The 14,329-nt window shown below is 42.4% G+C and overlaps 2 protein-coding genes across 2 annotated transcripts in view; both read right to left on the bottom strand.

Annotated features, from left to right (window-relative positions):
• AGBL4 (AGBL carboxypeptidase 4) overlaps positions 1 to 14,329 on the bottom strand; it is a 2,019,815-nt gene that overhangs the window by 669,567 nt on the left and 1,335,919 nt on the right. The window lies entirely within an intron of this gene.
• Positions 3,048 to 14,329, bottom strand: part of BEND5 (BEN domain containing 5) — a 78,448-nt gene continuing 67,166 nt past the window's right edge. The window contains exons 5-7 of the mRNA XM_040360524.1: positions 12,568 to 12,716; positions 12,073 to 12,286; positions 3,048 to 3,716 (exon numbers count right to left, since the gene is read on the bottom strand). Of these exons, the coding sequence (XP_040216458.1) occupies positions 3,559 to 3,716; positions 12,073 to 12,286; positions 12,568 to 12,716 (521 nt within the window). The 3' untranslated portion in view covers positions 3,048 to 3,558. The remainder of the gene's footprint in view (positions 3,717 to 12,072; positions 12,287 to 12,567; positions 12,717 to 14,329) is intronic.

Genomic DNA, 14,329 nt, shown 5'->3' with positions numbered 1-14,329 from the left:
GTCCACTAGGAGTAAGGATTCAACACAAAAAGAATGCTTTCTTGTAGCTTTGAACACCCGGTTGCCGACCTTTCGTCCAATTGAGCCGCTGTTGTCTTGGCACAGGTGGGAAATTTAAGGGAAGTAGCACCATATCTCTATATTATAGACTTTACAGTTCTGTAGACTGAAGCAAGTTATTGACTAGTTTGGAAGTCAGAACAACAAAATCCAATTTAAGGTCATAACTCTACAAGTATCTACGACAGTGCAAGCTACTGAAAACGTTCACATGTACAAGGCCCCCTTGTCTGTTCATGCTTTAAAAGATCAGACTTCACAGTAGTACAACACGGTGGGTATCAGCAAGGATCAGCTGTGTTCATACTACAAGATGGATGCTGGAAAAGATCTCTACAGTACTATTACAAGGTAGATGGTGGGAGGGGTCCTTCTCCACAGAACTATTACAAGTTGGATGCCAAGAAAGATCTGTCTCCACAGTTCTACCACAAGGTGGATGCCACAAAGGATGCCTTTCTACAGTACCAGCACAAAATGGGTGTCCAAAAGGGTCCGCCCCCCCCCCCCCCCCCACAGTATTACCAGGGTGGAAGCCAGTATAGATTCCTCTCCACAGAACAACTATAAAGAAGATGCCGGGAAGGATACATCACCATAGTACTTTTACAAGGCAGATGCCTTAGTACTACTACAAAGTAAATGCTGGAAAGGATGTCACCATCCCACTACTACTAAAAGGTAGATATAGAAAAGGATCTGTCTCCATTATACTACTAACAGATCAATGCAGGAAATGATCAGTCTCCATAGTTTCGACTACAGGGTAGAAGATGAAAAGGATCCATTCCCTAGCATTACTACTTCTTTGATGTAGACACTGGACAGCATTTGTCTCAAAAGTACTGCTACACAGGAAATGCTGAGAAAACCCAGAAAGCGCTGACTTAAGAAAAAAATTGTGATGTAAAAAGGAGTTGAAATTGAAGCGCCACACCACTGCCAAGAGGTCCAGAAACAACTTTATTCCATTAAAGGTCAGGGGTACAACTCTTTTTTTTCGAATTGTATCCTTGACCTTTAAAAGGGATAAAGTTGTATCTGGACCTCTTTTTTAGATCATACTACAAGCCAAGGAGACTGTGGAGATCCTCTGGGGTGTAGAAGAATCCTGCCCAAGAACCAGATCATTTACACCCACAGTAATACCCCAAAATAACAATACCAGTAAAATAAACCTACGGGTCCAGTGCGATCTTTCCACAAGTGTTAAAAAAAAATTAAAAAATTTGGGCAGGTATGCCATCCTTCGCTTGACCCGGAAGATAGCTCATTGGTTTCCAACTATTGTATTAGATGTATTTTGTGTGTGTGATATATCTCTTCCCTATCTAATGCAGTTTGTTGTGCAAGGTACTCGGTTTAAAAAATGTAATAAAAAATAAATAAAAAAAGGCCTTTATGCTGGAAAATTGCATGTTTTTCTTTGTTTCTTTTCCCCGTATCTTAGTGCACGCATTCTGTGAATTTTTTTACATAAATGCAGTTACTTTAGACATCTTCTACAACAGTTAAAGCCTTCTGTATTTATTAAAAAAACAGGCAGCAAATACAGTAATAAATATGCTGCTCCTTTAAATGTTTTATTCCCTCAATACAGAAGCAAATAGGTAAAAATACCCAGTGGCAGCACCTTGATAAAGTTGGACTGCAGCAATCGCACACAAGCAGCGGCCCGGGTCTCCAGCAGTCAAACACCCCTGGCTTCACTCAACAGCACTCCAGCATTCATTTCTTACGAACATATCAGTGCATCACATGTAGACATCATCCATCACAATCATAAATAACATAGGGGGAAAAAAGAGCCATAACAGCAAAATGATGAATCATGCAAAAGGGGAAAAGAAGGGTACATAAATATAATTCATAACATAAAGAACATACAGCAAAGCATTATATGCAGAATATTTTACAAAAGGTGAGCTTGCACTTCAAAGCTGACCTGTCACAAGCCTGGGCAACCATACAATGAAAACATGTACTGCCATATTTACCTTCAGTGTAAACTGAATCTTAAAAAGATCAAGAGATAGAGGCACCTAAAATGCTGGAGAAAGCTGAACTTTGGCTCTGCTTTTTACGGGTCGGTGATCACTCATCATGGTAAAAGGTGAAAAGAGGAGGGACCATGGCCATCTTTTATGCTGTTGTACACGGTCGGAATTTCCGACAACAAATGTTCAATGGGAGCTTGTTGTCGGAAATTCTAACCGTGTGTAGGCTCTATCGGACATTTTCTGTCGGAATTTCCGACAACAAAAATTTGAGAGCTGGTTCTCAAATTTTCCGACAACAAAACTTGCTGTCTGTAAATTCGAGCGTGTGTAAACAATTCCGGCGCACAAAATTCCACGCATGCTTGGAATCAAGCAGAAGAGCCGCACTGGCTATTGAACTTAATTTTTCTCGACTCGTCGTACGTCACCGCATTCTTGACGTTCGCAATTTCCGACAACATTTGTGTGACCGTGTATATGCAAGACAAGTTTGAGCCAACAGCCGTCAAAAAAAAAAAAAAAAAACGGTTTTGTAATCGACATGTCCGATCGTCTGTACGCGGCATAAGGCTTCATTAACACCTGTGCAACTTGTCGTGCGATTTTGGACATCAGAGTCCCATGACAAGTCGTTCCCCATATTTTCCAACGATAACCATTCATATATGCATGACTTAAAGTTGCAGCGACTTCAAAGTAGTTCATGCACTACTTTGGTCCGACGTTCATGCAACTTGAGGGCTGTAGACTTCAATGCTAATCCTGAAAAGTTGCATTAAAGTTGTACCTAAATGTTCTACAGTGCAACAATTGTCCATTGTCACTGATCAAAGCCAAAGTCACATCCAAGTCTTACCCATCCAAAGTTGCGTCAAAGTTGCCTTCCAACCTCAATTAAAAATAAAGATATACATACATAGCTTGAAATTATTGATGCCATTTTCACTAAAGGTAAGCTATGCTTGGACCTTTTTATTTTTTTTAAAATACATGGCAAGTCTGAATTACCCAGGTTAGTGACAGATTTACTTTACGCAGACTGACAGGAGATCATCCTTACACTTCTAGCAAGAAATGTCCAACTATACAGACACAAGATCATTACCTTTTTACAAAAGATAAAGTGGCAAGACGGGGAGGCTTTAAAAAAACGCTTACTAAAAAGAGCTTAGCAGTATTGACATATTGCTATGTAACATGTCCACCAGTTTTGTACTTGTTACACAAATCAGAAGTGCATTGAATTTGGCAAAAACAAAGCTATACAAGACGACGTGTCAACTGCTGGGATCACACGCAATTCAGCTTCTTTAGTCCTGCTGACGTAGATTCCAGAAGTCTCAGAAGATTGGCCTTATCCAGAAATGTTCAAGCAGATACAAGTGCACATTTTGGTTCTCGCTTTAAATTAAGACGGCAGCTGATCGGCATCCAAAGAACGACGCAAAAAACTAAAAAAATAAAAGTAAACACCCAGACTTGACAAAGCATCGCAGGTTTATTGCACACTGTACTTTGCCTCTCTTCGCTCTTCGTTTTTACAAGACTTGTTAATGTCCATGATCTTCTCACAAATATATTTGTTGACTTTGGAGAGCCGTTGTGCAATTTCATTCTCGTCCATTGTCTCTTGTGCTATTCTGTCATACACACATTCTATGGAAGAAGAAGAAAAAAAAAAAGAAGATGGGAAATTAAAGGCTGGTCACCTGGAGCAGTTAGTTTACAGAACCAGATAATGTGATGGAAGAACAGAGCGACTCGCTTTGTTTCATGTTTCCAGTGCAGCATGGGAGAACAAATTGTTCCTCAGACTTTCTTTTATACATTGATAAAAAGGGTAGGAAGCCTCCCAATTCAATGTAAATTTCATCAGACATTTTCATTTACCTCTGTTCTGGGGAGCCAGTCTGTTCCTTGAGAAAAATGCCGCAATCTAAAGTCAAGCTTTTGGTCAAAGATCCTGCTACCTGTTGATGAGCCGCTGAGAGAGCTTACCCATGAATGTAACAGCAGCAAATATTCCTCCCCGACCCGATTGCTCTGCTGTATTAATATGGCAGCACCTGGCTTTTGTACTAAAGTCAATGTGCACTGAATACTCAATGTGGCTGTAGATATTAGCTTGCATTATTTACAGGGCAGGCACTCTCACTAGGTTTTAACCTGGATTCTGGGGCCTTATGATTTATGCAGCTTGAAGAATTTGTAATTTTTAGAGTATTTACCTGGTAAATCCATATTTTAGTGTTACTGAATGTGTTTGTCATGTAGAAGCACTTTAGGTTTTGAATACATATACAGTGGCAAGAAAAAATATGTGATAGTTTGTCTGATGTATTGCCTAAACACTTTGCAATTGCTTTGTATCCCTTCCCAGCCTTATGTAGATCAACTTCTCTTGATCGTAAGTTTTCAGAGAGCTCCTTTGGTGAGGTGTGGTCCACATCAGTTGATGCTTCTTATGAACAGCAATCTCAAAATGTTTGAATGTCTTATCAATCAAAGTAGCTATTTGGATGGTGAGCTATATTGGATTTCCGCCAGACATATCGTTTGGTGTTTGAGGCCAAATAATTCAATTTTAGTATCATCTGATCATAACACCTTTTTTCCATGTGGCCTCAGAATTTTTAAGGTGCATTCCCAGAATTCAAGGATAACTTGTCACAAATTTGTGGCAGTGTTGAATTAAAGCGGTGGTTCACCCTAATAAAACATTTTTTTTTCTATCATTAAATTAGGCATAGTAGCGCGAGCTACAGTATGCCTGTATTTATTTTTTTTAGCCCGGTACTCACTGTGCAATCCTAGCGAGACGATTCCGACTCCCCGCGGGGAATGGGCGTTCCTATCCAGAGGCAGCATGATTGACGGCCAGCTATAGCGCGTCACGCTTCTCCGGAAATAGCCGAAATAGGACATGGCCCACGGCGCCTGCGCATAGTCTGTGCGCAGGCGCCGTGAAGAGCCGAGACCTACTCCGGCTATCTTCGGGGAGCGTGACGTGCCATAGCCGGCCGTCAATCATCCTCCCTCTGGATAGGAACGCCCATTCCCCGCGGGGAGTCGGAATCGTCTCGCTAGGATTGCACAGTGAGTACCGGGCTAAAAAAATAAATACAGGCATACTGTAGCTCGCGCTACTATGCCTAATTTAATGATGGAAAGTTGTCAATAAGGGTGAACCACCGCTTTAACTTGCTGCACATTTTTACTGGCAATTTGTACACTTGCTGTGCACTTGAAGCACAAGTTCTAGTTGACACTTTTAATTTTTTTTAGCAAATTTGCGTGACAAGTCTCTTGCAAGAGCAAAGTTGCTGTGGTGAGTCTACAGCATGAAAATTCAGCCACAGTGACCCCTGTGGTGGGACGACTATTGAACAACATAAATGAACCAGAACTTGCAGCAGACTCGCAGAATGTTTGCAAAGAAAGTTAAAATGGAGTTATGCAATGCGGACTTGCTGCAATTGTGCAACAAATCTGTGAAGCCTGACAAATCTTGCAAGAGCTTACCAAGACATTTTCAAACTTGCAGCACAATTTCTTGCTATCTGGGTTTAAGGTGGTCAGAGGAGACTAAACTTGAGTTATTTGGCTTCAACACCACACAATATGTCTGGCAGAAATCCAATACAGCTCACCATTCAAATAACACAATTCCCACAGTACGGAGGTGGTAATATGCTGTTATGGGGGGGGGGGGGGGGGGGTGTTTCTCTGCAGCAGAGACTGGAGCACTTGTCAGAATAGAAGGAAAATGGATGGGGTAAAGTACAATCAAATTCTTGCCCTCTGCCTCTTGCCTCTACTGCCCTCTGCCAGAAAGTTGTCAATGGGAAGAAGGTTTACCCTTCAACATGACAATGACTCAAAGCACACAGCAACAATGACCACACAGTGGTTGAAGGAAAAAAGGTGAATGTCCTTGCATGGCTTAGTCAGAGCCCAGACTTAAACCCCATTATAAATCTGTGGAATGACTTGAAGACAGCAGTCTACAAATGGTCACCATGAGAGTGGGCAAATATTGCAAAGTCTAGATGTGCAATGTTAGTAGAGATATATCCCAACAGATAAAAGGCTGTAATTAAATCAAAAGGTGTTTCAACAAAATACTGACACAAGGGGGTGATCCTTTTTTCAACTCAGTGATTCTGTTTTTTTTTTTTTTTGACATGTTGGTGTTATATTTTTCACTTGGATGTTAAACGTTGCACTAAGTGAATACAGCTGGCTAAAACACTCTGGGGGGATTTAATAAAACTGGAGCATCAGAATACGGTGCAGCTGTGCATGGTAGCCAATCAGCTTCTCACTTCAGCTTGTTTGATTAAGTTTTGACAATAAAACCTGAACGCTGATTGGTTTCTATACAGAGCTGCACTAGATTTTACACCATGTCGTTTTAGTAAATAACCCCCACTGTGTGTCTTCAGTTCAGGTTGCAAAGCCACATATTGTGATTATCTTAAAGGGGGGCGATTATTTTCTATACCCACTATATATTGGTAGTACAGAGCTAAGTGAGACACCAATGATGTGTGTGACTACATCGGTTGTTTAAGCTGTAGCACCTGTTTAATTTGCAGAAGAAATGTGCATACATGATATATTAACAAGCAATTTTGTGAGCCCCTACAGGTTATAATGCTTTTAAAATAAGGGACCTGTACAAAAAAACAAAAAAGTATATCCATCCAAGTAAGTCTGAACTACAAAATATCTGTTCCCATGATGCATCAGGAGCCTCCCCTCATTTCTTCTGCATTAGCTGTGCTGTCACTCAGCCTGCTATATGGTACAGTAGGTGGGCAGGCCCTGGAGTGCTTATTAACTCCTCTCTTTGAAAAAAGTAAGAAAAAAAGAAATGAAAGAAGAGCAAATATTGGATTGGAAGAAGTGAATGCTAATTTCAAGAGCTCCTCATTTTGAAGTTAAAAGCAATATCCAGAGTTTTTACTAGAGGGAAGTTCTTCCGTACTCGATATGGAATACATATTTTAACAAGTACCTGCCTATACCTCTCACCTGAGCAGAAATACGTCTGTACTGTGGAAACCTGTGCAGCCGGTGGGAATGCTCTCTTTAAACCCGTCTCCTTGGTGACATTCATCAGAGAACGGAAAGGAGTGCGCTGCGTAAAAATCAACGCGGCAAGAAGCTGAACTGACAACAGGAGCAGTGAGAAGCCTCATTGTACCAATCTCCCCAACTATCTTTTAATGTTTTCAACTTCACTTTGGCTTCTTCCCGGGGAGATCGCTGCAGAAAAAGCGGGTCTCACCCTGACAGATGTCACAAGTGGATTACTGCTCTTATAACATCGTAAAGTACCTTGCACCTAAATTACAAGTTCCACTGCAACAGAAATTATATCCTTTTTATCTGAAGGAAGAATTTACTGGGAAGACCGATCAGGCCAGTCCAAAAAAAAAAAAAGCAAGCTTATTTATAGCAAAAAAAAAATAATAATATAGGTTTCTTTTACTAACTGATATGAACTGGAAAAAGGACAGTTGAAATTGGACTGGTGGCTGACACATACAGGTTTTATGCATGAGGCCTAGAGTACATACTATGGAGAAGAAACCCGCAAATTGCAATAATTGTCTGACAGCAAGACACATATGCTCTTCCCAGGTTCTATCACTCTGTAATAACACTGCATCAAGAGAATAAGCGGAAATTTCATTACCTGAACCTATATCCATGACAATGCAGCATACCAATGTGTTCCGGAGTTATTTCTCCACAACCACCAATCAGAGTCAGACGTTATGTATTAATATGTTTGGGGATTGAACAGAAGTAACGCAAGTGAAACACCAGTCTTAAAGCGGAGCTCCGACTTAAAGCGGTTGTTCACCCTAAAATGCAAGTTTCTACCATAAAATCCAGCATAGTAGCGTGAGCTACAGTATGCCTTTATTTTTATTTTTTGCGCCGTACTCATTCCTTAATCCCGGAGTTACGTTTCAGACTTCCCGCGGGGAATGGGCGTTCCTATGCAGAGGGGACAATGATTGACAGACAGCTATGGCGCGTCATGCTTCCCGAGTAGGACTCGGCTCTTCACGGCGCCTGCGCACAGACTAGGAGCTGACTGCGCAGGCGCCGTGAAGAGCTAAGTACTATTTCGGCTATTTCCGTGAAGCGTGACGCGCCATAGCCGGCCGTCAATCATTGTCCCCTCTGCATAGGAACGCCTACTAGTCTGAAACTTAACTACGGGATTAAACAGTGAGTACGGCGCAAAAAAATTAAATAAAGGCATACTGTAGCTCGCGCTAGGATGCTAGATGGCATGTTAGAAAACATTTTTTTTTTTTTAGGTCGAACCCCCGCTTTAAAAAAAAAAAAATTAAAGCGGGGGTTCCGCGGGAATACGTTTTTTTTTCAGATGCTTCTGGAGCTCTTACCTTAGATAATAGGGTACTCGCGTGTCCTAATATTATAGCCGCCAGCATTCTGATTCAGCCGCAAAAGATTATTTATAAAAATTTTGGATGGACGCTTCCATCTTGCTTGTGGGCACTCTGAAGCCCACAAGCAAATCCTTCCGGGATGCGGTAAATGCGGATGTCCCAGCATTCACCGCTCTATCCCGTCGGAATTGTGTCCGCCCTCGTCACATGACCGGCTGCAAGAGTCATGTGACGTAGGAAATCACGCAAGAGTTCTTCTGTTCAGCTAAGGCATCGTCTCCTGGGCAGCGCCACGCTGTGCTCCCAGGAGACATTGCAAAATCGCCCCAGAAATCAATGGGCCGATCGCAGATAAAGCGACACGCCCACTCCCGCGGGATCTGAACCAGGAAGTGCCTGGTTTACAAAGGAAAAACAAGGTATGGAATTAATTTTAAAAAATTTGGACAGCGAACTTGAAATGTACACACTGATCCCCTGTGAATAAGGTGGACTTTAATTTAGGGTGAACCTCCGCTTTAAGTCAGAAGCTACAAATACTGCAGCTGCTGACTTTTAATATCGGACACTTACCTGTCCCACGATCCAGTGATGCGGACGAACGAAACCACGCTCCTCTCCGCTGCACCACTGCTGTGGACACCCGGCTGTGGTTTTACAGCCCGGCACGCACTGCGCATGCTCGAGCCATGCTGTGCACTGTGACTGGCCAGGCCGAGAGGGAGGGGGGAGATGAACTTCCTTCCGGCGTTGCGGTGCCCCAGGAGGAAGTGGGAGTTGAAACCCTCTAAAAAGCCAAATTTTGATCCATGTATGACCGCTTAAGATACCATCTAAGGCAGTTTACATACCCTGGCAGAATTTATGATTTCTTAGCCATTTTTCTGAGAATTTTTTCAAAGAATATGAATAACACAAAAACTTTAAACTTAAATCATAATGACAACAGAAACAACCCAAATGACCCTAATCAAAAGTTTACATACCCCCGTTCTTAATAATGTGTATTGCCCCCTTTAACATCAATGACAGCTTGAAGTCTTTTGTGGTATTTGTGGATGAGGCTCTTTATCTTCTCAGATGGTAAAGCTGTCCATTCCTCTTGGCAAAAAGCCTCCAGTTCCTGTAAATTCTTGGGCTGTCTTGCAAAAACTACACATTTGAGATCTCCCCGGAGTGGCTCAATGATATTGAGGTCAGGAGAATGAGATGGCCACTCCAGAACCTTCACTTTACTCTGCTGTAGCCAATGACAGGTGGACTTGGCCTTGTGTTTTAGATCATTGTCATGCTGGAATGTCCAAGTACGTCCCATGCGCAGCTTCCTGGCTGATGAATGCAAATGTTCCTCCAGTATTTTTTGATAACATACTGCATTCATCGTGTCATCAATTTTGACAAAATTTCCTGTATATTTGTAGCTCACACATCTCCAAAACATAGGAATGGTGTACCTTTCATCATAGGCCTTACTGACTCCTCTGCAAATGTAGTGTTTATGGTTGTGGCCAAAAAAGTTCAATTTTGGTTTATTCACTCCAAATGACTTTGTGGCAGAAGGTTTGAGGCTTGTCTCTGTGCTGTTTGGTGTATTGTAAGTGGGATACTTTGCGGCATTTGCATAGTAATGGCTTTCTTCTGGCGACTCGACCATGCAGCCCATCTTTCTTCAAGTGCCTCCTTATTGTGCATCTTGAAACAGCCACACCACATGTTTTCAGAGAGACCTGTATTTCACCTGAAGTTATTTGTGGGTTTTCTTTGCATCCCGAACAATTTTCCAGGCCGTTGTGGCTGAAATTTTAGTTGGTCTACCTGACCATGGTTTGGTTTCAACAGAACCCCTCATTTTACACTTCTTGATTAGAGTTTGAACACTGCTGATTGGCATTCTCAATTCCTTGGATATCTTTTTATATTCCTTTCCTGTTTTATACAGTTCAATTACCTTTTCCCACAGATCCTTTGCCACTTCTTTTGCTTTCCCCATGACTCAGAATCCAGAAACGTCAGTGCAGCACTGGATGAAAGATGCAAGGGTCTGTCAGGAGTACAGAAACTCATTGGCCTTTTATACTTACACACTAAATACAAGCAAACAGATCACAGATGAGGATGGTTACCTTTAATAGCCATTCAAACCCCTTTGTGTCAACTTGTGTGCATGTTATCAGGCCAAAATCACCAGGGTATGCAAACGTTTGATTAGGGTCATTTGGGTAGTTTCTGGTGTCATTATGATTTTAAAAAAGTAAACACAATGGATTGATAATAAATGGCTTCAGCCAAACACTAACCAGGAGTAAAAGAAAAGTTTTTGTGTTATCATTCATATTTTATGAAAAATGGCCAAGAAATCATAAATTCTGCCAGGGCATGAAAACTTATGAGCACAACTGTAAATGTTGGGTTCCATAGTGGATTTGGTGCTTGTGCTTTACATCTGCTAAACTGACCAGAAAGACTATCCCCACAGAAAAAGTTGAAAAAATGACTACCTGCTTGGAGCTGGCCAACTGTAAGTAAGAAGTAGGTCATCCGTACCTATCAATGAATATTGAATCCTCTCCAAGTGATGCCATCAACAAAGCCCTTACACACCTGGGAAACTGAGTTCTATACCAAGAAGGAATATAACTTAGCCACTAGAGCGGGGTCGGCAGATCGCAAACATGTCCCTGCTTTGCTGAATCTTACCCTTAGCCTCTGTCGCACTCATCTTCACTGCAAAGAAGAGAGCAGGAGGCAGCACAGTACAGGACAGAGGGCAGGAGCTGCCTCTGTTAACCTTTCAAGATACCCTGCAGGTGACACAGGGCAGTCCTAGCAACCAATCACCAGCTTGTTAAAATGAAAAGTTAGCTCCGGCAGCTCCCGTCCTACATTCAGTACTGTGCTGCCTCCTGCTCTGCTGTACACTAACTGTAAGGTAGGAGAGTGCTACCCCTGTGACAGGGGATGATGTAAAGAGGACAGATAACAATACTGTGGGGGGGGAGGGGGGCAGAGGACACTGCTTTGGGGAGGAGGGCACAGAACACTACTGTGTGGGGGGCAGCAGATACTACTGAGGGGAGTGGGAGAGCAGAGGGCACTAGTGTGTGTGTGTGTTTGGGGGGTAGTGGTGCCAGGAACAGATCTCAACCTCTAAAAAGTTGCCTATCCCTCCACTAGAGTGAGCTGGCCACCTTTTGGTTTAAATAGTGTCTAAACCCCAACAGACCCAGCAACTCCCATTTGTATTAACACAGTTCAATGAACAGTGACTTTAGAAGTCCCACTGCAATTCCCCTACACAGAGCCTTATATGACCAGCAAGACAACATTACGTCATTCTACAATGATCGACATGGCCCTCAAGCATGGCATTTGTCTGAAATTCTTGTGCTCTTGCCTGCACTGGAAAAATGACACTTGGAGTGGCTGCTATTCAACACTGATATTTGTTTTTAGACATGTCAGAATTTAGAATGGGCCTCATTCGTGAGACTTCTGGTATGGGTATAATCATTATCAGTAGCACTATGTAGGTGCATCCATTGCAGTACAGGCATGGTAAAGGAATCTGCACAGCGCACCTCTGATAATGCTCAGTTTGTGGGGTGAGAGGGGAGGTTTAGGACTTGCGTCCTTTTTTTTCTTTGTCGCCACGCCAGTGACACTTCGGTTCTTCAGGACATCAGTTCCCCAAATCATAACCGCCAAGTTCTTGGTGTACTTGGAGTCTCCCTGTGTGGCTTGTAACTGGTGCCATTTTTCCTCATTCACCCACACGCCACTTCCCAGATGGACCTGAATGAATAAGAGCAAGACTTTATCATTAATCGGGAATAAAATCTCTTGGATAATTGATTAAACACGAACTTCAAATATGAAATATCTGTCCTACTAAAATGTTTTTAATATGCCTTGGGGAGGGGTCATATTTATTAAAAGGGTATGTCTAAAAAAAGCAGATATCAAACTTTTAAAGCAATAGTGGTATCTAGAAGAAGGCAATAAGACAGGAAATAGGCTATGTTGGAAGTTAAAATAACATGCAAGAGAAATAATACATTTAATCTGCTATTTACCTTCCCATTCTCTAGGATATATTTATCCAGAACAGGGGCAGAAGTGGGGTAGAATGAGGATGTATTGGCCTCTTCGTTGGTCAATTTCTGTATTTCAGGCTCAGGCTCACACAGATCTAAAGATTCAGCCTTCAGGTCAATGGTGAAACCTGGAAATCAGAAGAAAGAAGAGTATGTAGTAAACAAAGTATGATCAAAGCAAGGCATTGAGCTGTGTACGTTTCAATTTACTGAACAAGTCTAAAAAGAAGGTACCAAGCTGTGCACAGATGACTATTGTTCACGGACAGATAGAAAATTTCATTATGAAGACTGTGGGCCTCATCAAATCTGTTCTTAAGGTGCTTATAAACTCTTACACATATACCAAGTGAAGTGACTAGCCTCGGATGATACACAGATGAAACAAATCTTCCTACAAAAGTTGCACCGGTTTATCTGTGGCCCTTAATCAGCTACAGTCATTTAAAGTACACAGATCAAAGGCTATTTTTCAGCTCCAGAAGGCAGGGGGTGGGAATATCACACACTGCTCTGCATACAGCAGAGAGCGGAGTGTAATCCGAGACCAGATTGGAGGGAATGGACACACCATTTCACGAAAGTCTCATAGGGACCAATAGCATTGCACAGAGCAGGTATAGCATGTTTGTTATTTTAATTAAAAAAAAAGGAAACTTCAGTAACACTTTAAGATTTTTATCTTAAAGCGGTGGTTCACCCTAAATAACAACATTCTACCATAAAATACAGCATACTAGCGTGAGCTACAGTATGCCTTTATTTATTTTTTGGCGCTGTACTCACAGTTTAATTCCATAGTGAAGTTTCAGACTCCCCGCAGGGAATGGGCGTTCCTATGGAGAGGGAAGATGATTGACGGCCGGCTATGGGGCGTCACGATTCCCGAAAACAGCCGGAGTAGGTCTCGGCTCTTCACGGCGCTATACGGCGCCTGCGCACAGACTAGGCGCAGGCGCCGTGAAGAGCCAAGTCCTATTTCGGCTATTTCCGGAGAAGCGTGACGCGCCATAGCTGGCCGTCAATCATGTTCCCCTCTTGATAGGAACGCCTACTCCCCGAGGGAGTCTGAAACTTCACTACGGCATTAAACTGTGAGTACGGGGCCAAAAAATAAAATAAAGGCATACTCTAGCTCGCGCTAGTATGCTTGATGGCATGCTAGGGAGAAAAAAAAATGTAGGGTGAACCCCCGCTTTAATTGTTTGCATTATGGTAAAAAAAAAACCTTCTGTTGCAGATGATCCCCCACCCCCTATACTTACCTGAGCCTGATCTCCATTAAGTGCTGTGCATGAGAGCAGCAGCTCTCCCAGCTCTCTCTTCCTTGCTGGGCATATTGATAGGAGCAGGAGACATTGGCTCCCATTGCTATCAATCAAATCCTATGATGAAGAAGCGGGGGGTGGTACCGAACCCCATTGTCTGTGCCAACAGATGCAGACAAAGAGCTTATATGAGTATCACCATAGTGGCTTTCTATGGAGATACTGAGGGGGGAGGAGCCATAAGCGATGGCGGGGGACCCGAGAAGAGGAGAATCGTGGCTGCTCTGTGCAACACCATTACACAGAACAGGTACAGTGGATATAAAAAGTATACACACCCCTGTTAAAATGTCAGGTTCCTGTGATGTAAAAAAATGAGACAAAGATAATGACATTTCAGAACTTTTTCCACCTTTAATGTGACCTATAAACTCAGTTGAACAAACTGAAATCGTTTAGGTGGAGGGAAGTAA

The sequence above is a fragment of the Rana temporaria genome, chromosome 7, assembly GCF_905171775.1.
Source record: "Rana temporaria chromosome 7, aRanTem1.1, whole genome shotgun sequence".
NCBI lineage: Eukaryota > Metazoa > Chordata > Amphibia > Anura > Ranidae > Rana > Rana temporaria.
This window is presented reverse-complemented; position numbering and strand designations above follow the sequence as displayed.